The sequence below is a fragment of the Bufo bufo genome, chromosome 2, assembly GCF_905171765.1.
Source record: "Bufo bufo chromosome 2, aBufBuf1.1, whole genome shotgun sequence".
Lineage (NCBI taxonomy): Eukaryota > Metazoa > Chordata > Amphibia > Anura > Bufonidae > Bufo > Bufo bufo.
The window spans coordinates 717,178,120-717,204,768 of NC_053390.1; the positions used below are offsets into that span (position 1 = coordinate 717,178,120).

Here is a 26,649-nt window from a genome sequence, read left to right on the forward strand (position 1 = left end):
GAAAGAATGGTGCACAAGGAAAACCCGTAAACCACCATGAATAATGAAGGAGCCAAGTCTTTTATGCAGAGATGGAAATCCACTAAATGTCCATATATTCCAGGCTGAATGCTCCTGAACAATGTAGCTGGATACTAGTGGTAGGATACATCTGCTGGAGCTGATACTGCAGAAAAGTACACCACAATGCTCAATCCTATTATGCGACAACATGAACCTTTGCCAACCTGGATTAACACGGTTGATGTAACAGGACTCTTGGCATGGTTTACGCGACAGCACGTTGGCCTGAGCAGCTTATTACAATTCCTGATAAATGACTGCGGACCTTTTACAATGGCTGGAACCTAAAAGAAGTCATGCCAGAAGTTCCTATTAGCTGCAGGGCATGATCAAAAACTGGCTTGTACCAACATCTGCAGAATATTTCTGCCTGCAAAAAGTTATACATTAGATGAATATGTGGTGCGCCAAGGTATCCTGCATAATTTCAACTGTGCTGAGGAGTAGATGGTTGGAGGTAATTGAAAATTACATACTTATAATAAAAATGTATGTTATTGACATAATAAAAACACAGATTTAAAAATCAGATGATGAGGAATATGGTACAGCTGGCCATAAACTTTGACAATACATAAAATACATTTCCATTCTGTACGCAATATACCACAAAGTAGGTGGCTATATGTTCAAATATAAAGATTTCTTCCATTGTTGTGTTGTATTTCATAGTTCAGGTACCATCAAGGCTGTACGGTACAACTTCTGCATTTATTAGCTCAGCTACACAATGGCCAGGACCCACTGCATCTTTTGGTTGTACGGCGTTTACTATGGTTGCACAACCTCAATGTTTTCCTATAGGTGAGAAAGTTGCTTGGCTTTTTTGTGATTCTTGCTCAACTCCCCCATGTAGTTGTACCTATTGTGTGACTATTACATGACCAAAAGTCACATTGAAATCCTACCTATAAGCTTAAAGAGAGAAGGAGCTCTGTACTCAAAGTTCTCATTGACTCCAAGTCAAAGTTTACAAGAGAGGCAGCAAGATTTAGCACCCATTTAGGACCCATTCAGACAGCTGTATGAAGGGTCCACACCTGTTCCGTAATTTTGCGGAACGGGTGCGGACCCATTAATTTCAATGGGGCCGCAAAAGATGCGGACAGCACACCGTGTGCTGTCCGCATCCGTGGTTCCGTTCTGCAGCAAGGAATGAGCATGTCCTAATTCGCAATTGCAATTGCAGACAACAATAGGCATTTTCTATTATGGTTGCGGCCATGTGCGGTCCGCAAATTGTGGAACGCACAGCGAGTATCTGTGTTTTGCAGATCTGCAAAACACTATGGCCGTCTGAATGGGGCCTTAGTGTGATGTTTCAGGTCAAAGTTTGGTTCTCACACCCATTTCCTAAATTCACATTCCCACCCATCCCTTGGTTGAGCCTGATGGACTTATAACTATATACGGTAATATAAATTACGGTACACCAAGGTGACACGGGCCTGCAGTGCTTGTATCTCATACAATGCTACAATCTCCTATACTCTTCCATGTACGGCAATCCGCCTCTGAGCAATGTCTGTTATTTATGGACCGAAACGTCACACTAAGGCTTTATTCACACTTCAGTGAATAAAATTCATTGACTTATATATGTTCATTCAGGCTTCTGTGTTTCTCCATGGATGGTTGGTCCACAAGAAAAATGCAGGAGCATGAACTTGGTTGATCTGTTTTGTGGACAGAATGTTTTTTACTGATCCACTGCATAGATAATTGAGGCACAATGGACACTGAGGTGTGAATAAGCCCTAACTTTGGTTACTTGTAAATAAACTAACACTTCGAACTTCCATGGAGCACAGAACTCCTTCTTCTTGCATACACTGGTTTGGAACCCTCCTCTTTCACCCTACAGTACTACTGAAAGCTGAAAGTTATTATCTAATATTGCCATCTTGTCTGTGGGTTGCGTATGACATTGCAGCTCAGTTCTATTCACTTAAATGGTGCAGAGTAGGGCTGAAACGATTACTCGATTGAATCGAGTAAATCGAGACCCAAAAAAATCCTTGATGCAAATTTTTTGCATCGAGGATTCGTTTGTGTCATGTGACCACGGAGCGGGAGTGAAGCGTTTGCTATTACTCACCGCTCCGTGGTCACCCACCAGCCCGCACTGCGCTGCACTGTATCCTGACACATCATCAGATCATAGTGCACGTAAGCGTCTGATGTCAGGATGACAGTGCAGCTCGTGGAGAAGAAGATGGAGGAACTGTGGAGCGGCGCCCCTACAGGAGAGGTAAGTATTTTATTTCAGTGGCACTGGGGGGCAAGCTGATGGCACTGGGGGGCAAGCTGGTGGCGCTGGCGGGATGATGAGTTTTTATAAAGAATAACGTTCTTTTAATTAGTATTTTGCTATCAGAGTACTCGATTAATCGTTGGATCGAGGATTCGTTTGTGTCATGTGACCACGGAGCAGGAGTGAAGCGTTTGCTATTACTCACCGCTCCGTGGTCACCCACCAGCCCGCACTGCGCTGCACTGTATCCTGACACATCATCAGATCATAGTGCACGTAAGCGTCTGATGTCAGGATGACAGTGCAGCTCGTGGAGAAGAAGATGGAGGAACTGTGGAGCGGCGCCCCTACAGGAGAGGTAAGTATTTTATTTCAGTGGCACTGGGGGGCAAGCTGATGGCACTGGGGGGCAAGCTGGTGGCGCTGGCGGGATGATGAGTTTTTATAAAGAATAACGTTCTTTTAATTAGTATTTTGCTATCAGAGTACTCGATTAATCGTTGGATCAATCGATAGAATACTCGATTACAAAAATAGTCGATAGTAGCCCTAGTGCTGAGCTGCAATACAGGACCGTTACACTACGAGAGGAGTGATAAGCAGATGAAGAATGGATATAGAATACTAATGTACTTACCTGCATTGGCACATACAAGAATTGTAAGTACTGAGCGGTTAAAGGAGCACTGTTTTGTAACATTTGAGGATATGAATATGTGCATCAAAAATGTAGTGTTTCCTACAGGACAGAACAACCCTATATATTATATCTGGCACCTACCAAGTTTCCCCTTTTCTTCATTGCAGCTGCTCTCGGTCCAAGACTGGGAGTCAGTAAGCAGGTGACTCTGAGACTCACGGAGAGGTTTGGCCGGGAACTGATGACTGTCAGCACTAGTGCAGAAAATTAAAGAAACATTTTAACATCTTAAATTCAGTATGGTCAATTAGGCAGTTCCTCGCCCACAGTGTATACATCACTGTGCTTATTTACCCTTTCAACACTCTCTTGAGTCTTGTTCACACTGAAAGCTGCAGGGTGCATCATCTTGCCTATTTTCCTTTTTATCCTTTGAGAGCCCTGTACTAGCAGCCATGTAAAAATGAACAGGATCCCTTTATGCGCGCACACACACACATATACCAGGAGAGATGTATCAAAACTGGAAAAGCGGAGTAGCTGCCCATGACAACCAGTCTAGTTGCTACCTTCATTTTTTTAAAGGAAGGGGGGGTCTGGATGCCATGAGTGACTACTCCAATCTCCCTTTGCAACACTTTTGATACATCTCCCCGATTGTCACAATTTACCACCCCTATAATGGGTGAATGAAGCACTGCCTGGTGGACGCCGGAAACAGAGACTGCAGATCTTGTAAAAAGCACTTTATTTCATTCCATCTATCACATTTTGCTAGTACTAAATGAGTGACAAGGGAGCAGCATGAAAAGGGGGAGCAATACTGGAGGTGACAAAAAGGTGGTTGTGCGTGACTAAGTATACGAGAAGAGCATTTACTGGACATGATAGTCAGGGCTCTACAGGCCACCAGCACATGAAAATGATGCAACTGACCACAAGCAGAGGAGGAAAGGTAAGCCTTTTTGGAACTACACAATCCTTGTTTTGCCAAGGAATATGCCAATAGGGCCTCATTTACACGTCAGTGTTTGATCAGTGATTTCCATCAGGAATTGTGAGCCAAAACCAGGATCGGAGCCTCCACAGACATAAGGTATAAGGGAAAGATCTGCTCCTGTTCTTTGTTTAGAGCCGCATCTCGTTTTATCTCAAAATCAATGATGGATGGAAATCACTGACCAAACACTGACTGTGTGAATGAGACAGAACTATGCAGGGGGCAAACTTAGATGGGTGGGTTCGTGAGAGCTTCGTCATGTGGCTCCTCCCCGCCTTATCAGTTATGGCAATATAGACTGGAGAAGATCAGGGAAGTTGTGTGTGAAAAAGTATGTCATAAGTCCCGGTCATTCGCTGTGTAGTTCAGTGTTTAGACCAATTGATTCAATTGATCTTTATTAAAAAATGTAAACATCTAGTGACTGATCACAAGTTTTTTCCATGTCAGAGAGACAGAGAGAGAGTGGCGGCTAGGGCAGGGTCAGGTAAGTTCTAAGGATGCTCTTCGACTCCATATATTGGCAGGTAATACTCCAGATAGAACAGTTTATGGGAACACTGAAACACCCATGACATCCTTCTCTCTGGAGTGTGAACTTCCAGGACTCCGGATAGGTAGGAGTACTTGAGGTGGAACCAGTACCTTTCAGACTCTTATGGCATATAATTTCGATATGTCATACATGTTTCAGTTGGTAATACCTCTAAGTCTAACTGTGTCCCATGGGATTGTTGAGATTTGACAATGTGGCCCTTGGTCCAGAAAAGGTTGTGCACCCCTGCTATATATGGTAATAAGGACACCGGGGGTCATTTAATAAACAGAAATACACCTAAATTAGGAGTATTTCTGGCGCAGATTGCGACGCAAAGATCCTCTGCGGCGTGATCTGCGACCTCTCCCCGCTCACGCCAGGTCTAAAAAAAGTGAGCGTGGCTTGGGCGGGGAAGGGGAAAGGCTGGTAGGCCCATCTCATTCATCATTTTCTACGCCTGGTTTAGGCGTAGAAAATGGTCTAAATGAAAGACATCTAGGAAGCTATCTTACATTTAGAAGCGGCGGTGGCCCGCACCTCTTCATAACTCCGGCGGATCCACCGCCAGCACAGGGCCTTATTAAGACAAGCATCAAAATGCTGGTCTTAATAAATGTGCCCCATTATGTTTGCCACTATGGTGGATGCTATAATATGGACTCTAGACTACAGTCTGATTTTTAACAGTCTGTAGTTACATTGATTATTTGAGGACAGGGGAGTACTAGGTACAGTCACCACCTACCTCCAGTGTTGTCTCATCAGTGCAATGCTTGCAGGTTTGAATCTTACAACATTAACAACTTTAAACATACATTTTAATTTATTTAGACAGAAAACCTTGAATGGTTTGAAACAGAGTCCTCATTTGTAAAAAAAAAAAAAGAAAAATGTTAATTTCATTATCTATTTTTAGTGGTGCAATTTTCAAAACAAAAAATATATGGAGCCAAATGACTAGACATTGAAGGGAGTTTGTCACCACGATTCTGAAATATTATCTGCAGTATTACTGTATTTTCTACTCCATAAAACGTACTTTTCCCCCTCAGAAGTGTGGGGAAAATGGCAGTGTGTCTTATGAACTGAATACTATTCTGGAAGTGCTCATTAGTATGCAGGAGGCACAGGGAGTGATGAATATCGCACTCTTGGTGCTGGCTTTACTCACCTCTCTTCTTCCCTCTCTACGCTGTGTTCTGACTGCATACAGTGTCAGGACGTATTGCACTATAACCTGACAATCTGCAACATCAGGTCACAGTCAAGCACTGCAGGAAGAGCGCACTGGATCTCCTGAGTGGCGGTGCCATCCGGAACAGGAGAGGTAAGTTATTTTATTTATTTTATGTCTGGTCTGAGGTCAGATGAAGATTGGGGGTCTGATCTGAGGTCTGACGAGGATTGGAGTCTGATGAGGATTGGGGGTCTCATGAAGACTGGGGGTCTGATCTGAGGTGTGATGAAGATTGGGGGTCTGATCTGAGGTCTGACGAGGAATGGGTCTGATTGGGGGTCTGATCATAGGTCTGACGAGGAATGGGTCTAATTTGGGGGATCTGATCTGAGGTCTGATGAAGATTGGAGTCTGATGAGGATTGGGGGTCTCATGAAAACTGGGGGTCTGATCTGAGGTCTGATGAAGATTGGGGGTCTGATCTGAGGTCTGACGAGGAATGGGTCTGATTGGGGGTCTGATCTGAGGTCTGATGAAGATTGGCGTCTGATGAGGATTGGGGGTCTCATGAAAACTGGGGGTCTGATCTGAGGTGTGGTGAAGATTGGGGGTCTGATCTGAGGTCTGATGAAGATTGGCATCTGATGAGGATTGGGGGTCTCATGAAGACTGGGGGTCTGATCTGAGGTGTGGTGAAGATTGGGGGTCTGATCTGAGGTCTGATGAGGACTGCATTGCATTTTTGTCACCACAAAATGCAATGCAATCTGAAAGCACCAGGTTACAGAGCAGGAGAAGCTGAGCAGACTGATTTATATTTTTGTGGGAAAAAGATTCAGTAAAATCTGTAATTTATACATTTGTATCTTTGCTTTGTCCACCTCCTGTGAACAGCTATTGGTACAGTACAGAGATGTTATCAGTGACTGATAGCATCGTGTGCATAACAGACAGCTCCTCCTGCTATATCTCATGGTGCTTTCAGACTGCATTTTGTGGTGACAAGTCCTCTTTAAACTCTGACAAGATTGTGGTGACAGATTCCCTTTAACCCCTTTGACTGTTGATACCTTGTCACTTACTGCTGTCATCACACATTGATAATCTGCCACCATTTACAATGTGACTACAGCAGCCAAATGCTGGCCACTGTGGTCATCTGTAACTAATCTGATAAGTAAGATATTAAAAATGTATTTTAACATATTACACTTATTACAAATAAATTATTAGGGTTCAGCAAACCCTCATTCAATTGCCCTAGGGGTGTAAAAACATTCTTAAAGTGAACCTGTCATCATGAAAATGTAGTGCAATCTGCAGCACGATACAAAGAAACTGAGCAAACTGATATATAGGTTTGTGGGGAAAATGATTCAGCAAAACTTCCATTTTATTTAGGTAAATCTCTGCTCATTCTGAGTTTAGTCGTCCACTGGCTAGTCCTACACAGTGATTGACAGCTCTCACTATGCACAGTCATAAAGGACCACCTACCGGACTTGTAAGCGCAAGCAGAGATTTAAGTCAATAAACTACAGGTTTTAATGATTTTTTTCCATAAAACTATATAATAATCTGCTCTATAACAAGTGACTTGATCACTTCCTTGACTGCCACGTGGTATACACTCTGTTCTTTATTACTTATATTACTTATATTACTATTGGTATTAGATTTTTTTTTTCTTGTGCTGGGATTTTAACAAACGCTTCATTAATGTGTGCAGTACCATCATCAGGACTTATAGCAACAAGATAAAGGTGGAGCAGAAATCTACCTTTTAGCTGCTGCATTGGTTCCAGAAGGTGTAGATGCTTGCTCAGGATCCTGGTTTACAAGACACGTAGGAAAGGAACAGCCATCCCCTAAGCTGCAGAGTAAAAGAAGTTAATTTCATAGTACAATAAAATAAAGACTATGAACACCTTTATTATGTTATACTATGCATTTTCATCATTTTTGGATAAAAATACATTTTTTCAATTGGTCTTTATTTAAACATTTTCAACAGTTTTGCTCTACAGCTTCCACTTACATTGCATCTGCAGGCTATTGCTTTCCGCTTCAAAGTGATTCCATCAGGGAGCTGCTCTGTCCGCTTGATCTGTAGCTCTATCAACTATAATGTGGGTTTAGGAGCTGCCAGGAAAGTAGAGATAATGGCTACAGACTGAGCAGTCAGAGCAGATCCCTGACAGATTCAGTGAGAAGCAGAAAGCAATAGTTTGCAGATGCAGTGAAAATTTAGTCTGTAGAGGAAAAACTGTTGAAAAGGTTTTTTAAAAAAAACAATTGAAAATATAATTTTTAGCCCAAAACTAGTAAACTACAGTGATAAAAAGTGTCCCTAAAGGTGTCTATAGACTTTAAATAATGATAATACAATGACAATGGTATAATTAATTGTGTCCCAAAATATCTCATGAGAAACCCTAAATAAGAACCAGGGCATAGAACACATGTTCTACTGGTGGGATAGGAGGTCATAAGAGTTGAAAAAATTTGCTGAATTTTATAAATAAAAACCCAGAAATGTATATATTATAATTTAGTAACTATACATTAGAAATTAAAATGAAATACCTCAGATACTTTGCAAAACATCAACTAAACATTTATGAAAAAATGCAGCCAATTATGGCACCAACGATGCAGGCAATAGACAATATTCAAAGAGAAAACCCTCTTTTAAATCCAATAGTTTTTAATTAAATTTTTTAAGACAAATATAAAGCAAAAGTAGCGGACGCAGCCGCAGGGATATCAATGTCAATAAAAAACACCAATAGCATATTCATAAATTTCAGATAGTAAAGCAAGGTATACATTCTTTACATTATAAATGAAATCCAGGACATCCACTAAGATGTAACAACCTGGAATTCTAGCACATAAGTGTTTATAGCCACTGACGTGTGGCCTGACTAACACTTTGCTAATAATTGAACACCTTATTATATAGTGTATAATGCTTACATCTCCTCTATTAGTTAGACTCTATGGTACCCCTGGTGTATATATCTCTTGATATAGTAATAAAGGATAGTTAAAAACAAACAGAACAAAAAGAGGAACAATAAAAACACAAAGAAAAGGGAAAAATAAAGGTCGACAAGAACAACCATGACTAGATCAGCGAGATCTTGATTTACATTGTGTTACAGTATCTATGAGTATGAGACATTTATGTCTAAGATCATATGAAAAACTGTCTACCTATTGGTTTTATAAGGTTACTTGCTAAGTATGTTAACAGACCACAATTGCCACACATTCTTTAGGTATTTTGCTGATAAGATAGAGGGGGTTAATGCTCTCTCATATTGCCAAGTAGTATTTATAGCAGATATCGTCTCCTCCACTGCGGGAGCCACCACCTCCTTCCAATGTCTGGTGATTACCAACTTGGCTATTACTAAGATCTTGCATGCTAGTATTCTACTGTTTGGAGGCAATTCCCCTAGATCCAAATATAATAATGCTATATGAGCTTTATTAAAAATGGTGACTCCCACAGTGGAAGACAAGATGCGAAACACTTCCTCCCAGTAATTCCGAAGAACAGGACACTCCCATAACGTATGTAATAAGGAACCTTTTTGACCACAGTTTCTCCAACATAACTGTGAAGTTGTAGGGTATATCTTGTGCAACCTATCAGGTGTCATATACCATCGTAAGTATGTTTTCATTGCTGCTTCATAATGTGTACTGCATTTGCATGCTAGTTGAACTATTTTGAGAGCGGATTCCCATTGTTTAGGTTCAAAGGTACAATCCAAATCTATTTCCCATCTTGTAAACGGTTGTGATTTGTGGAAGGAGAATTGGGAATCTATCAAGCCATAAGCATACCTCATAATTTTAGATTTAAACTTATGAATAGACGTTATCTGCTTATCGCCAATGTTAATACCTTCGTGATGACTGCTAAGGAAATGTCTTATACGTAAGTATTTGAAAAAGTCAGTGTTCGGAATATGATATTTTCGTGTTAATTGCTCAAAAGCCTGTAACATTCCTGTTTCATATAGTTGGGATATACATGAAATACCTTTTTCCCTCCAGTTTGAGAGATCTAGGTCCTTGATGTGTAGATTCAAGTACTGTAATGGTACTGAGTCCCAGGAGGTATTACCTTCTCCAACCACTTTTCTATGAAAAGCCCTCCAACACTGCAATGTAGTTCGTGTCAAAGGAGAAATTTGTGTTAACTCTGGTATTATATCCCTATTTTCAAAAGTAAGGGCGTGTAATGTTATTGGATATATAAGGCTATTTTCTATATGTATCCAGTTTGTAATCTCCTCTCTTTTCCATTTTGCAATCATTTCCACTTGCGTTGCAATGTAGTATGCTTCCATATTGGGAACTCCCAGTCCTCCACACAATTTTTGTTTGGTTAATAATGAGTATTTAACCCTAGGTTTTCGATCTGCCCATATGAACCTAGATATACATTTTTGAAGATCTGTGAAAAATTTAGTCGGTATTTTTATGGGTACTGTTCTAAACAAATATAGTAGTTTTGGCAGCAATAGCATCTTAAAGGCCGCTATTCTTCCGGTCCACGAGATTTCACATTTAGACAATCGAATTGACTCTTCTTTAATATTGGATAGCATGGGTAAATAGTTATATTTATAGAGTTGACTAAATGTGGAGGGGATTTTTGCCCCCAGATATCCAATATTTTCAGTTTGCCAATCCAGATGAAACTGGGTTTTTAACCTTTCTACAAGATGGGATGTAAGGCCCAATGGCATAGCTTGAGATTTCAAAGTGTTAAGTTTGTACAATGATATTTGCTCAAATTTTTGGATCCACTCCAACGATTTAGCCAATGATATTTCCGGGTCTGCTAAGGTCAAGATAACATCATCGGCATAAAGGGAAACAATGTGTTCCCGATCACGTATATTTATCCCCTTTACTTCTGGATCAGACCTCAGGAGGGTAGCTAATGGTTTCATGCATAGTACAAATATCAATGGTGACAGCGGACACCCTTGACGTGTGCTGTTTGTGATATCTAATCTATTTGAGAGTGTTCCATTAGTTAGCACCCTAGCCGAAGGTGCTGAATATAGGGCCCTGATAGCTTGTAAAATTCCATCCTTAAATCCAAACCGAGATAGAACCGAGAAAGCGTACGACCAGCCAATGCGATCAAACGCTTTCTCGGCATCCAGAGATACCATCAAAGATGGAATTTTAGAAGATGTGACATAATGCAATATATTCAGCACTCTTCTGGTGTTATCAAATGCTTGTCTAGTCTTAACAAAACCCACTTGATCTTCGTGTATGAGGTTCAATAATAGAGGAGCTATTCTCATAGATAAAATCTTAGCGTATATCTTTAGGTCTATATTTAGTAAAGATATTGGCCTGAAATTTTGAGGTTTATCAGGGTCTTTACCTGGCTTGGGTAAAGTAACTATAAATGCTTCTTGGTTTTCTCGCGGAAATGAGCCCCCAGCCATAGCTTGTTGGTAAATCACTTGGAGGTGTTTCGCTAATAAGTGATTAAACGTTTTGTAATACTCTCCCGTCAGTCCATCTGGACCCGGCGATTTACCTGTTGGTAGATTCCGTATAGCTGAGGTTACTTCCGTTAATGAAATTACCTCATTTAAAGTGTCTATTTGTTTATCTGTGAGGGATGGAAGATTTACTTTTTGCAAAAAGGATTGTGAGGGATGGAAGATTTACTTTTTGCAAAAAGGATTGGATATCAGATGTAGAAGGCTGAGTGATAAGTGGATCCGATTTTAAGTTATATAGGGACTCATAATAACATCTAAATTGTTCAGCAATTTTTGTAGGATGTGAAATTTTCCCCTTAGTATGTTGGTCTATCAGATAAGGAATCCGGGATTTTTGAATCTGTTGTTTAAGTCTGGTAGCTAATAGCTTCCCAGCTTTATTATTTTGTGAATAATAACGTGCTTTAGTATAAAATAGTTGCTTGTTATAATCTGCTAGTAAATGATCTCTTAATTGTAACCTAAGGGTGTGTAATTGTAGTTGGAGAGTTTGAGTTTGAAGAGCTTTGTTTTGGGATTCAAGTTTTTGTATTTCTTGGGTCAATAATTTCAGTTTCTGGGATCTTAATTTCTTTACTGAGTAGTTCAGTTTTAGAAATGACCCTCTGATAATTGCCTTGTGTGCATTCCAGAGACAGAACGGATCACTAACTGAATTGTGATTAAGCTCAAAGTATGTTTTGATATCTTGTTTAATACTCTTTTTAGATGATGGATCACTCAAAAGGTATGAATTGCACCTCCACACTGAGGCTGACGTATTTCTATACCTTTCCTCTAACATAATGCTAATTGGGGCATGATCCGACCATGAAATTATGCCTATAGATGTTTTGGTAGTCTGGAGAAGCACATCTTTGTCTACTAATATAATGTCAATTCTGGAGTAGCTGTTGTGTGATGCCGAGTGAAATGAGTAGTCCCTCTCCGACTCATGTAGTGTTCTCCATACATCAAACAAACCTTCTCGCCATATCATTTCCCTCAATGATTTAGTGGACGTATATCTAGAAGGTGTTGTCGTGTCTAACTGAGGGTTTACTATGCAATTAAAATCTCCCAATACAAGGAGTTTAGCTTGCTTCACCTTATTTATACGGGCCATAATTTTTGTGTAAAAGCGTATCGGATATTTATTTGGTGCGTATATCGCCGCTATTGTGTAAACGACGTTATTAAGGGAGCATATTAAGATTACAAATCTACCTTGATCATCTTTATGTTGGTCTATCAACTTAAATGCTACAGTATTTCTTACTGCAATTAAGACTCCTCTGGATTTAGTAGAGTAGTGGGATTGGAACACTTCCGGAAATCCCCGGTTCCGTAAGCGATGTGCATCTTTGAGCAGAATATGTGTTTCAACTGCACAAAAAATATCACTTTTTTGGTTCATTGCTTCCTTCCACATTTGTTTCCGCTTATATGGGCTGTTCAACCCATTCACATTAAGAGCCGTTATATGCAGAACCATTTTAGTATATAAATGCTAGCTGATATCCAGAGGATGTCCAGAGGTTCCAAACCCACATCTCCAGGTTTCCACACATCTCCTATTCTCATAAAAATCATCGCAAGGTTGCTGCTGATAAATCTGAGTAGAGTGCAACTTTGCTAGATGGCTCAGGTAACGGGACTTGGTTCCTAGCAGCCTGAAGTAAACGCTCTTTTACATGAAAAAAGTGCACACGTGCAAGCACATCTCTTGGCACTGATTCAGCTAGGAATGCAGGTTTAGCTATTCTATGTATCCTGTCTATGACAAGATCTGCTGGCAATGACTGAGGTATAAGAAGTTTAATAAGCTCTTGTAGGTATGCTTGAAGATCTGCTGGTGCGATTGACTCAGGCACTCCTCTGAGTTTAACATTATTCCGGCGCGATCTGTCTTCTAAGTCGGCCATCTTAGATTGCATCATCTTAACCTCTTCTTTCAAAGAATAATGCGTATCAATCAGCTCATTATGTGATGAGACTAACTCCCCCATTTTAGTCTCCGTATTCTCAACTCTATTTTCCACCTCATTTATTGCTACTTTGAGCGGCTGGACCACATCTCTTAATGATGAGTGTAGAGAATATTTAAAAGCTTGCAGCATATTCTTAAGTGATATTTCTGTAACATTCTGCTCTGAAGCAGGTATATCTTCAAATACACAGCCGATTTTTGAGGATAGAAGAGCAGAAGTATCCTCCTCCAAAGCCTCTCTGTGTTCGGAGGCATTATGCAGGGCAGGAGATCGCGGCTTGCTAGCGCCATCAAAATGGCTGCCGCTATGTGTTAAATCCTGACCCCCCATGTGTGCTGAAGGGCTTCTCTGCTTACCCGCATGTGCAGGAAGGGTTCGGGGCTCCGATCCGCTGCGTCTCCTGTTAGAAATCTGAATCTCCTCATCTTCTGTGCACAGAGCAGGTTCGGACGCCGGAGAAGAAGCAGGTGATGACGCTCCCGCCCGCACTGAGTCATGCTGCTGAGAAAAGTAAAAGTCCGATATTTTCTTCGGACCTGCGTTGGTCTTTCTTCTCTTAGGCATCTTGGCTCTTAAATTAAGGTCCCGAATGATGAAATAAGGCACCGTATGTTGGGGTTTAGTCGCTTTAACCGTTATGGCTGGAGAGAGCTGTGAGCTCAAGCGGCCATCTCCTCCAAGCGCAGGCCACGCCCCCCGAGAAAACCCTCTTTTAACACAACAAAAGATTCATCAAGAGGACGTGTGTCAACATGACAAGCATTCTTTAAAGGAGTTTTCAGACTGTTTAATACTGATGACCTCAGGATAGGTCATCAGTATGTGATCGGTGGGGGTCCAACAGCTGGCACCTAAACGATCAGCTGTTTTAAGAGACTGCGGCACTCCTGTGTGTGCCACGGCCTCCTCACAGCTTAAAAATCACAACGCTGTCCACTGGATAGTACTGTGCTGGGTATTGCAGCTCAGCCACATTCACTTGGATGGGACTAAGCTGCGCCTAGGCCGTGTGACTCATGAATGTGACGTCACTGGTCTAGGAAGAGGTCACGGCACTAATTAAATGTTGAGGCATCTTCAAACAGCTGATCAGCCAGGGTGTTGGATCCCTTTTTTCGGAAGACAAGTTTTCAATATAAAACACTTGGACAATGCCTTTAACATGAAGATTTACTATACCTTGTAAATATAGGCAGCAGCCAGTATTTCTTCTCATCCCCAAACACTTGTCGGAGATTTTTACTAAATCCAAGACTAAAGCCATTTTTGTCAGTGCCATGCCTGAAAACTGGTGATCTGAAAGCCTCTATTGGGAACAGAAGACACGAATAGTTACATGAAAGAAATAATAAAAGGCAGAAGATAAGACAACTGTCTTTCCAAAATCTGTCTTAACTTCAGCAGTAATTTCACTTTTACAGCTGGAACCACACATGTAGTTTTTGCGGCAGTTTCAGATGCAGTTTTTTTAAACAAAGTCCTTGCGTTATATTACTCATTCCTCTTGAACCCACTTCAGGCCTTGGCCAAAACAAACAGCACCAAAAACTGCCTCAATACATGTATGTGTGATTCCAGCCTTAAAGGGGTTCTCTGGGTGTTTAATATTGATTCATTATCTGATCAGAGTTGTGTCTGACATGTGTCAACCCCCACCGATCAGCTGTTAGAAGAGACCTCCTCACAGATTACCAAGCACAGCGCTGTCCATTGGATAGCGGCTGTGCTTGTTATTGCAGCTCAGCCTCTTTAAGCTGTGCCATGTGACCAATAAATGTAACATCACTGGCCGAGGAAGAGGCCACAGCGCTCACCGTGCCACGACCACTTCAAACAGCTGATCGGGGATACGATAGGTCATCAATATTAAACACCTGGACAACCCTTTTAAAGGGAACCTGTCACCGGGATTTTGTGTATAGAGCTGAGGACATAGGTTGCTAGATGGCCGCTAGCACATCCGCTATACCCAGTCCCCAAAGCTCTGTGTGCTTTTATTGTGTAAAATAAAACTATTTGATACATATGCAAATTAACCTGAGATGAGTCCTGTACGTGAGATGAGTCAGGGACAGGACTCATCTCAGGTTAATTTGCATATGTATCAAATCTTTTTTTTTACACAATAAAAGCACACAGAGCTATGGGGACTGGGTATTGCACATGTGCTAGCGGCCATCTAGCAACCCATGTCCTTAGTTCTATACCCAAAATCCAGGTGACAGGTTCCCTTTAAACACCATTTTTATATTTTACACACAGACATAAAAATATATATTTTAAAATAACTAAAATAAACGCTTAAAATGTACCTAAACTTTAGAGTAACTTTTTTCAAAACTACTCTAAATGGAATAAAATGAATTTTTCAAATAAAATTTACTTTTTTTCAGGTTTTCCATATGAAATATACACTGGAGGTACAGGTATTTATCTCACTTTGGAATCTGTACACTCATACACCACTGACATATCAGCAGTGTATGGTTCCCACATGGCCCGCAGGAGCGCTGTACAGGCAGGAGAACACATTGGTGCTCCTGCCTGTGCTAACTCCACTCCACATAGATGTGCTATGCCAGGCTTTAGAGAAGCGGGCACAGGCAGGAGCAGCAACGTGCTATACAGAGTTTCTGTGCTGCCTGTGGCCGCTCACTCTATTTTAAAAGGATTTAGCTCAGCAGAACGAATGCAGGCAGGACCTCTGTATAAACACATTGCTGCTCATGCCTGTGCCCACTCATCTGAAGCCTGGCATAGACCATTTATACCAGGCTTTAGCAGAGTGGAGCTAGAAGGGGTAGGAGCAGCAATGTGTGCCAGCCTGTATAGCGCTCCTGCGGCCCCAGTGGAGTCCGTACACCAGGTCACTGGTAAGAACAAGGGCTGTGGTTAGTGTTCCATGATCTGCTGATGTCAGGACACATCTCACTGCCCTAAAGCATGATGGGACAGCAGTCACATGACAAACCAGAAAGTAAGATTCAAGAATGAAGGATTTGAAAGAAAAATGGGGGCTAGAGTAACTGATGAAAATAAACTTTAGAGTGAAAAGTAGTTTATGGCACAACCCCCTTTAATGAAACAAACTAAACACTAAAAGAAAATGGGGTCTGTGTGGATTTATCGGTATCCATTAAAAATGGATTCTGCACAGCTGCCTTATCTGCTATACACTACAGTCCATGACAGATCTTGAGTTACAGAATACTGTATATCTCATTTAGAGTTGTTGAGTGTTGTCTTTACAAAAATGCAGATTACTGAGCTCAAAACTCTCGGCTTCCCTGCTTGTTCAATGTCTGTGTTGTATTTTCATCTTACTTTGGGAGCCCAGCCAAGCTTGACATTATATAGATGGCAGACATGAGTGTGCCAGTTGGTAAACATTTCTCATTTCCACAAATTTCATTGACTTAAGTTTCAGTAGTAATTTGTCTTTCTGGGTTAAGTAGATTATTCCAGTACTAAACTAGCATACAAGATGTCACATTTAACCAATCTGTTTAATCTTCTTGCTGAACAAACCTAAGATAAAGCTGTATACCCTGGAAATAATAACGACTTCATGTCTAGTAAATGGCAATATCCATAAAGAATATTACCCAATTTTGAATACCAAGACAAAAGTGATCCACACCCTTCCTTAAAATATAGCTTTAGTTTACATGCTAGGAAACTGTATAAATAGCAGTGTCCTAAAGGGGTATTTCAGTGCAAAGAAAAAACTTCCCTCGCCTATCCCACACTGTTGCCGTTCTGACAGTGCTGGTGCCCCTGCTGCTTTCCACTTCCTGCTCCTATCCCGACAGGGAAAAAAAAGAAGAAGAAGTGGAGGGCAGCGGGGACACTGGCAGCATCAGAATGGCAGCTGCAGGGGATGGGCGAGGGAAGTATAAATTCTGTTGTAATAAAAGGTAGTATACCAGTAGTACGAGTAGGTGTTACCAAGCACAGAGCTAGATAAGCCTGTCAGTAGATGTTTTGTAGAAAGTACAAGCAGTTCCTGTACATATATTATTATATAACTTGTATTTTATATAATGATGATGAATTAAATCAAGCCTACAGCCATCTGCTCAAAAATACATTGTTCTCCATCAGCTGAAAAAAACATTTACATTTTTGCTGCCACTTATCTAGCAACACTTAGGGCTGAGCGCCAAAAGGCTGCTAAGTTTATTAAAGGGGTTTTCCAGGCGTTTAATTTCATATCGGCGGAGGTCCGACACCCAGCACCCCTGTCCATCAGCTGGTTAAAGACAAGACCGCACTCCATGCCAGCGCAGCCTTTCCTTCATTGTTTACCTGCTCGCTGCTGTGTAATCACAATAAGTCTGTACACTTGAATAGGAGGGAGGCATCCCACAGAAGTGAATGGGACGCTTTCTGGTAATTACTGTACACCTGCTCACCGCTGCAATGTCAATGGCGAGCAGGTAAACAATGAAGGGAAAGATGCGCTCGCACAGAGCACGGCTTCCTCTTCAACCAGCTGATCGGCGGGGGTGCCGATTGTCGAACCCCCGCCGATCTGACATTCATGACCTATCCTGAGGATTAGGAACAAAATGAGATTATGACCACTGACCAGCGTCTTCTCTTGTGCAAGTTTTTATTCCCGATCAACACAGCATCTGTTAATTGGGAATAAAAACTTGCACAAGAGAAGACGTTGGTCATAATCTCATTTTGTTCCTATTACTTCCAGCGGGAAAGAGTCTAGCCGCTGGTGACCGTGACGCTTCCAGAAGGTGGGACATTGGTGCTCTCCTTGGAAAATAATTTTCCTATCCTGAGGATTAGTCATCAATATCCTCAGGGTCACCCTTTTAAGTAATTCATGAAATCTTCCATAGGAATTTCTAGTTTATTGTCGGCTGTATTTGATTAGTTTCCCAATCCAAATCTGAGACAGGCGATATTAAACAGTACAGGCTTTGTGACACTTTACCCCTAACAAGTATGCAATATGAGATAAATCCACGTAACTACCTGAATCATCGGAGCATCTGACCACGCAATAGTAACCAACACATCAACCAGTCAAGAACTCATCCACTTTTTCCAAATGGTTAAAAGTCACGTGACTACTTGCTTATTTCTCAGTCAAATAGTGATAACTGACCACTACACAATAAAATCAATGAAAACTATTGATATTATTGCTGTAAAAATCATAGTTATCGTTAAATGTAAATGGAGCTCACAAATACACTGCCTAGCAGAAGGCTCTTGCTAAGTCTTAGCCAAGATTTATCAAACCATCAATTGTTCTCCAATTGTTTGAAAAAACCATGGTGTGTACACGGGCCTTTTCTAATATTTCTGAGCAGCAAGGTGACATCTAACATAGCCGCCATGTATTCCTTCTACTCTTATGAATTCCAGTTCAGCAGTTTACAGCCTAGGAGACCTGCCTGACCAATACGGATTGTCACCCAGTTTACCAGGAAAAACTAGAACAAAACTGTAGGAACGGTAGAAATGTCATATATAAATCTTATACTAGAGCTGGACAAGTTCTAATTGGTTTGGTGAATAAAAGTCAGCCCTGCCGATCGGGTTCTGCTTCTTGCACGTTTAAAAAATCAGAGGTTGGGTGCTTTTATATGGTGCCAAATGCAGAAAACCAGATACAATCATTTCTATATACATTTCTTTTTGAGAACTCAAATTTCGCGTCACTACCATGGGCGGTTAGAACGTGGCGCCAGAATCCTTCCCCTACTCATGGTTATGGACCCTTTATAAAGAGGGGAAGGACTAACTGGGGGTGGGAAGGATTATGGCAAGGTCTACTGACCTCTCATGGTGGCGACACATTCCGGATCGGAAGAAAGAAGAACTGGACATGACTCACACGGAAGCTACGTCCCATAGGGTCATGTGCCTGGACTTCTTATCTTGAGATACAAACACCACAGGAATGGAAAGTATATAATTCCACTGAAACCAGTACAGCAATGGCAGCACACAGACAGAGAGGCCAGATACTGTGACTTACCCAGTGTTGAGCGATTTTTACAGACTAGCCAGCAATGATAACCAAACAAGGAGGAGAGACTAACGGAGAACATGGCGGCAGCAAAAAACAAAAACATAATGTGGAACTTGGCTTGTGTGTCAGGGAGCCCATTCTGCAGGGAGAGAGAAAAAGGAATGGTCAGACAGAGAAACGGTAGAAGAAAAGTACATTATCTATTTGAAGTTCTGACCTTTTAGATATCAGAGAGCGCAGACGAGAGGCTGCTGAGCAGTGAAAGGTCATCATTAGCAGACAGTACATTTCGTTCAAGGTCTTCAATTAGAATAGTCCACACATATATATTTAAGTCTTTCGGGCAATTAAGATTTATATAAGGTTGGGAATACTCAGGTGAACAGATTTGGCACTTTGCAAAATGAATCATGCTAAATTATCTGTACAGTGATGTTTTTTTTTTACTTACAGATCATAAGATTTTCATAAGAGATCCCAAGCATTAGGGTCCACATGTATGGAGTGACATCGAGTCATAATGTATTTCAATGGTGTCGCAATGTTGCAAAGTGCGATGCGACAGCCGCAGAAAGATTCAACTTGGATGGATTTTTTGTGATTGTCGCAGCATGTTCCATACTGACGCCATTGAGCCTTAGTAGGCACCGGTTCCATACACTCAGTTACTCCCATTAATGAGAGGAACTGGATATGTCCTACTGAGCAGCAGAACCCACGTCTTCTTATGATCGGTGGGATCCAGGTTCTGAACCCCATCCACCAAACATTATGACATGCTTGATTGACAGATCGGGCAAAAAAATGCCTACAATCAGTAACTCACAAGTTCAAGCTAAAAGGATTGTAGAATATATTGACTATGACGGCTACCGGTCTAAGAACACTCAGGTACATACCTAGGTGGAAATTATAGTAGCAGATGGTTATGCTTTTACTTTAGGAGGACCTTTCACTGCTCCTGACATTCCTGTTTTAATAGCTACATGCAGGGCTTTTTTTCTCAGATAAAAGGTGGTGGAACTCACCCCCCCTCCCCTGGCCACGCCCGCCACCCCATAACAGTGCCATCCACAGACCCCCCCACCCCATAACAGTGCCATCCACAGACCCCCCCACCCCATAACAGTGCCATCCACAAACCCCCCCACCCCATAACAGTGCCATCCATAGACCCCCCCACCCCATAACAGTGCCATCCACAGACACCCACCCACCCCATAACAGTGCCATCCACAGACCCCCCACCCCATAACAGTGCCATCCACAGACCCCCCCTCCTTAACAGTGCCATCCACAGACCCCCCCCACCCCATAACAGTGCCATCCACAAACCCCCCCACCCCATAACAGTGCCATCCACAGACCCCCCCACCCCATAACAGTGTCATCCACAGACCCCCCATTGCCGCTCCAGTAGAGACTTATAAAATGTGTAATTACATGAATAATGATTCCTGCTGCCCCTCAGTAAGATAACTTTCAATATATTGTACTCACAGCCGGCTACTGTTATCGTAATGCAGGCGGCCGGGCAGACGAGCGGCAGCGTCACTGACTGACGTCACGTGCGTGCGCCGCCTACTTTATGAATGAAGCAGGCGGCCCAGGCTGGTGACGTCAGTCAGTGACGCTGCCGCTCGTCTGATCGGCCGCCTGCATTACGATAACAGTAGCCGGCTGTGAGTACAATATATTGAAAGTTATCTTACTGAAGGGCAGCAGGAATCATTATTCATGTAATTACACATTTTATAAGTCTCTACTGGAGCTGGGGGCCGGAGCACAGCGAACGCACCGGCCCCCAGCTCCTCCTCCCAGTCCCTCCCCGCTGATACATCGCAGGCTGCGATGTCAAAAGGTGGCGGAACGCCGTTCCGGTGCGTTCCGCCAGAAAAAAAGCCTTGGCTACATGCATTCCCCATGTAATAACAATTCTGGAGCATCTATTCTTATGTCTCTATGTTGTGCCATTCCTTTATTATTTGCACTAAAAGTTATGAATGAATTGCTAGCAGTCTGCAGTAAGGGTACAGAGGGGTGGTAACCAGTTGTGGGTGTGACCCCAGTCCATTAAAGGGAACATGTCACCATGAAATGCAGTGTAATCTGCAGGCACCTTGTTATAGAGCAGAAGGAGCTGAGCAGATTGATACACAGTTTTGTGAGATTCAGTTTAACTTGTAATTTAGTCTCCATTCACACGTCGGCAAATGGGTCCGCATTCGTTCCGCAATTTTGCGGAACGGGTGCGGACCCATTTATTTTCTATGGGGACGGAATGGATGCGGACAGCACACAGTGTGCTGTCAGCATCCGCATTTGCGGAGCGCGGCCCCGATCTTCAGGTCCGCAAAAGATAGAACATGTCCTATTCTTGTCCGCAGCTTGCGGACAAGAATAGGCATTTCTATAGGGGTGCCGGGCGGGTGTGTTACGGATCCGAAATTTGCGGGTACGCAACACACCACAGACGTGTGAATGGAGCCTTATTCATTTTAATCCCTGCTCTTTCTGAGCCCAGTAACCAATGAGCCAGTCTTATCAGTGATTGACAGCCTTGATCTAATAAGTGTATACACATTGTAGGGATTTGCTCTGGTAGGCAGGGTAAGCAGACGCAATACAGAGGCAAGACCACGGTTGAAAACCAAAAGTCCAGTGTTTATTCACACAGAAAAGGCAGAAAAGAAAAAACAATGCTTTACAGGGTCCTGGTGTTAATTCACACAGCAAGAGTCCCCAGAACAACATAAATCACCTGGCAGACCACACCAGGCTTTAGGGCGCCTGACTCCCAGCAGGCGGCTCTCATGTAGCTCTCAGCCTTGCAGTATGGCGGATTTCCTCAGCTCCCAAAACCACAGAGCTTCCACAGCTCCACTATCACTTGGAAGATCATACCACACCCGGCTGAGCTGCTGGCTGGGTTTTTAAACCCAGCCCAAAACCTGGCCTGGGCGTGGGGAACAGCCACCCACCCTGCTCTTTGGCTGCTCCCAATAAGAACCGGCCCGGATTGGCTTTACAGCCACACTAAGTAAAACAGGGTCAGCGAGCACTAGCTGCCCCGGACACACAAAATTACCGGTTCCTATCTCATCGAGGCCAGGAACCTCGGTGACACGTATCTTCCGTCAATGACGGACCCTTGTGCCTTCCTACATACCTCCCCCATTTGTTCAACCCTGAGGGGGTGAACACACGCCAGACAGTGTACTCGGGACAGGGCATCCGCGTTTCACTGTAACCGGCCTGTCCTGTGTTCTACTGTAAACTTAATGTTTTGTAGAGACAAGAACCACCTGGTGACCCGAGCATTCCTCTCTTTGGCCTGGCTCATCCACTTGAGAGGGGAGTGATCGGTCACCAGACGGAACTTCCTCCCCAACAGAAAATAGCGGAGAGACTCGAGTGCCCACTTGATGTCCAGGCACTCTCTCTCCACTATACCGTACCGGGTCTCCACTGGAGTGAGCTTACGGCTAAGGAAGACAACAGGATGCTCCTCCCCGTTGACTTCCTGAGACAGTACCACACCGAGACCTACTTCGGAGGCATCGATCTGTTCCACAAATTCCCTCTTGAAGTCGGGTGTCACCAAAACCGGGGACCCACACAGGGCTGACTTCAAAGTGGAGAAAGCCTCTTCCGCCTGGTCATTCCAGCGGACTATCATGGACTTCCGTCCCTTTAACCCCTTAAGGACTCAGCCTTATTTCACCTTAAGGACTTGGCCATTTTTTGCAAATCTGACCAGTGTCACTTTAAGTGGTGATAACTTTAAAACGCTTTGACTTATCCAGGCCATTCTGAGATTGTTTTTTCATCACATATTGTACTTCATGACACTGGTAAAATGAAGTCAAAAAAATTATTTTTTTTGCATAAAAAAATACTTAATTTACCAAAAATTTGGAAAAATTAGCAAATTTCAAAGTTTCAGTTTCTCTACTTCTGTAATACATAGTAATACCCCAAAAAATTGTGATGACTTTACATTCCCCATATGTCTACTTCATGTTTGAATTATTTTGGGAATGATATTTTATTTTTTGGGGATGTTACAAGGCTTAGAAGTTTAGAAGCAAATCTTGAAATTTTTCAGAAATTTACAAAAACCCAATTTTTAGGGACCACTACAGCTCTGAAGTCACTTTGCGAGGCTTACATAATAGAAACCACCCAAAAATGACCCCATTCTATAAACTACACCCCTCAAGGTATTCAAAACTGATTTTACAAACTTCGTTAACCCTTTAGGTGTTGCACAAGAGTTATTGGCAAATGGGGATGAAATTTGAGAATTTAATTTTTTTGCCTAATTTTCCATTTTAACCCATTTTTTCCACTAACAAAGCAAGGGTTAACAGCCAAACAAGACTGTATCTTTATTGCCCTGACTCTGCCGTTTACAGAAACACCCCATATGTGGCCGTAAACTACTGTACGGCCACACAGTGGGGCGCAGAGTGAAAGGTGCGCCGTTTGGTTTTTGGAAGGCAGATTTTGCTGGACTGGTTTATTTACACCATGTCCCATTTGAAGCCCCCTGATGCACCCCTAGAGTAGAAACTCCATGAAAGTGACCCCATCTAAGAAACTACACCCCTCAAGGTATTCAAAACTGATTTTACAAACTTTGTTAACCCTTTAGGTGTTGCACAAGATTTAATGGAAAATAGAGATACAATTTCAAAATTTCACTTTTTTGGCAGATTTTCTATTTTAATATTTTTTTTCAAGTAACAAAGCAAGGGTTAACAGCCAAACAAAACTCAATATTTATTGCCTGGATTCTGTAGTTTACAGAAACACCCCAATATGTGGTCGTAAACTGCTGTACGGGCACACGGCAGGGCGCAGAAGGAAAGGAATGCCATATGGTTTTTGGAAGGCAGATTTTGCTGGACTGGTTTTTTTGACACCATGTCCCATTTGAAGCCCCCCTAATGCACCCCTAGAGTAGAAACTCCAAAAAAGTGACCCCATTTTAGAAACTACGAGATAGGGTGGCAGTTTTGTTGGTACTAGTTTAGGGTACATATGATTTTTGGTTGCTCTATATTACACTTTTTGTGCAGCAAGGTAACAAGAAATAGCTTTTTTGGCACCGTTTTTTTTTTGTTATTTACAACATTCATCTGAAAGGTTAGATCATGTGGTAATTTTATAGAGCAGGTTGTCACGGACGCGGCGATACCTAATATGTATACAATTTTTTTTATTTATGTAAGTTTTACACAATGATTTCATTTTTAAAACAAAAAAAGTTTTAGTGTCTCCATAGCCTAAGAGCCATAGTTTTTTCAGTTGTTGGGCGATTATCTTAAGTAGGGTCTCATTTTTTGCGGGATTAGATGGCTGTTTTATTGGCACTATTTTGGGGTGCATATGACTTTTTGAACGCTTGCTATTACACTTTTTGTGACGTAAGATGACAAAAAATGGCTTTTTTTACACCGTTTTTTTTAATTTTTTTTACGGTGGTCACCTGAGGGGTTAACTCATGTGATATTTTTATAGAGCCGGTCGACATAATATCATTCAGGGGTGCAGGGGGGGTGGAAAAAAATGTATATGCGGCATTTTGAAGTTTGATTCCCGCGGTCCATCAGAATCAGCCAAAAGCGCAGCAAACCGCAGGTCTGAATTGACCTGCGGTTTGCTGCGATCGCCGATACGGGGGGTCATATGACCCCCCCCCCCCCCCCCCCGGCGTTGTGACAGGATGCCGGCTGAATGATTTCAGCCGGCATCCTGTGCGGATTAACCCCAGCAGCGCTGCAATCTCATTTTAAACTCATGACGTACCGGTACGTCATGGGTCCTTAAGGACTCGGGACCCATGCCGTACCGATACGTCCTAAGTCCTTAAGGGGTTAAGAGCCCTATCAACGGAGCCGCTAAAGTGGCAAAATGGGGGACAAACCTCATATAATAGCCCACTATTGCCAGGAACGACTTTACTTGTATAGAGGTGGCAGGTCGGGGCCAATTCCGTATCGCCTCTATTTTGCTTACTTGGGGTTTGATGACTCCGCGCCCAATGACATACCCAAGGTATTTAGTCTCCTCCAACCCTATCGCACATTTCTTTGGGTTAGCTGTTAGTCCCGCCTTTCGAAGGGAGTCCACTACGGCTTGTACTTTGGGCAGGTGACTTTCCCAGTCAGTACTGTGAATGATAATATCGTTAAGGTAAGTCGAGGCGCACCGCCGATGTGGACGAAGTACAATATCCATTAGACGTTGGAAAGTGGCGGGGGCGCCATGCAGGCCAAAGGGTAACACCTTATATTGGTACAGCCCCTCTGGTGTAACGAAGGCAGTTTTCTCTTTGGCAGCCTCCATCAAGGGTACCTGCCAGTACCCTTTGGTGAGGTCCAAAACAGAAAAATACCTAGCTTGGCCTAACCTCTCAATAAGTTCATCTACCCGAGGCATGGGATATGTATCGAACTTAGATATTTAGTTTAATTTCCGAAAATCGTTACAAAATCGTAACGTCCCATCTGGCTTGGGAATTAAGACTATAGGACTGGCCCACTCACTTTTAGACTCCTCAATGACGTCAAGCCGCAACATGAGCTGCACTTCCTCCGAGATGGCTTTTCGCCAAGCCTCGGGTACCCGGTATTGCTTTAACCGGACTTTTGCCTGAGGCTCAGTGACAATGTCATGTTAGATTACGGAAGTACGTCCAGGGAGGCCTGAGAACACATCTGTGTTCCAACTAATGAACTCCCTGGTTTCCTGAGCCTGTTTAGAGGAGAGGCTGTCAGAAATTTTTATTGTGGCAACCGCTTCCTTTGCATCAGACAGAGGAGCCGTAACCTCTTGCCTTAGAAAACCCAGTCGCGAGCTGTCTTCCGTACAGGTTTCCCTATCCTTCCAAGGTTTTAGTAAATTAACATGGTAAACCTGCTCCGGCTTTCGCCTCCCCGGCTGGTGTACTTTGTAATTTATGTCTCCAATTTTTTCACGTACCTCGTAGGGCCCCTGCCACCTGGCTAGTAGGGCTGCACGATATATCGCAAAAGTAATCGAATCGCGATAATCGGCAAATGCGGTTTGGCGATTCGGCCGAGCCGAAAATGCCGCGATTATCAATAGGGGCCCCTTCATATATAATAAAGTCCTCTGTCCTACTGATAACAGGTCCAGCCTCTGTACTTACATTCACAGTGAATGCACTGCAGCGACGAGCGGGAGCGAGCGAGGCAGCCGGCCGGCGCGGGACTGACGTCACTTAGTCACGCTCCTGCTTCCTGAATTAAGTGGGAGGAGCGTGACAGTGACGTCAGTCACGCGCCGGCCGGCTCGCTCTCTGCCGCTCTCTGCAGTGTGAGTGCATTCATAGTGAAACTGTGAAAGTACAGAGGCTGGCCATTTTATGAATTAGGAGAGTTAACACATGAAGGGACACATGGGGCCATGAGGGGGACCAGCAT

The 26,649-nt window shown here is 42.7% G+C and overlaps 1 protein-coding gene across 1 annotated transcript in view; it reads right to left on the reverse strand.

Moving 5' to 3' along the window:
- ZDHHC2 (zinc finger DHHC-type palmitoyltransferase 2) overlaps positions 1 to 26,649 on the reverse strand; it is a 209,484-nt gene that overhangs the window by 16,680 nt on the left and 166,155 nt on the right. The window contains exons 8-11 of the mRNA XM_040418796.1: positions 19,202 to 19,334; positions 14,374 to 14,500; positions 7,453 to 7,545; positions 3,099 to 3,211 (exon numbers count right to left, since the gene is read on the reverse strand). Coding sequence (XP_040274730.1) covers positions 3,099 to 3,211; positions 7,453 to 7,545; positions 14,374 to 14,500; positions 19,202 to 19,334 — 466 coding nt within the window. The remainder of the gene's footprint in view (positions 1 to 3,098; positions 3,212 to 7,452; positions 7,546 to 14,373; positions 14,501 to 19,201; positions 19,335 to 26,649) is intronic.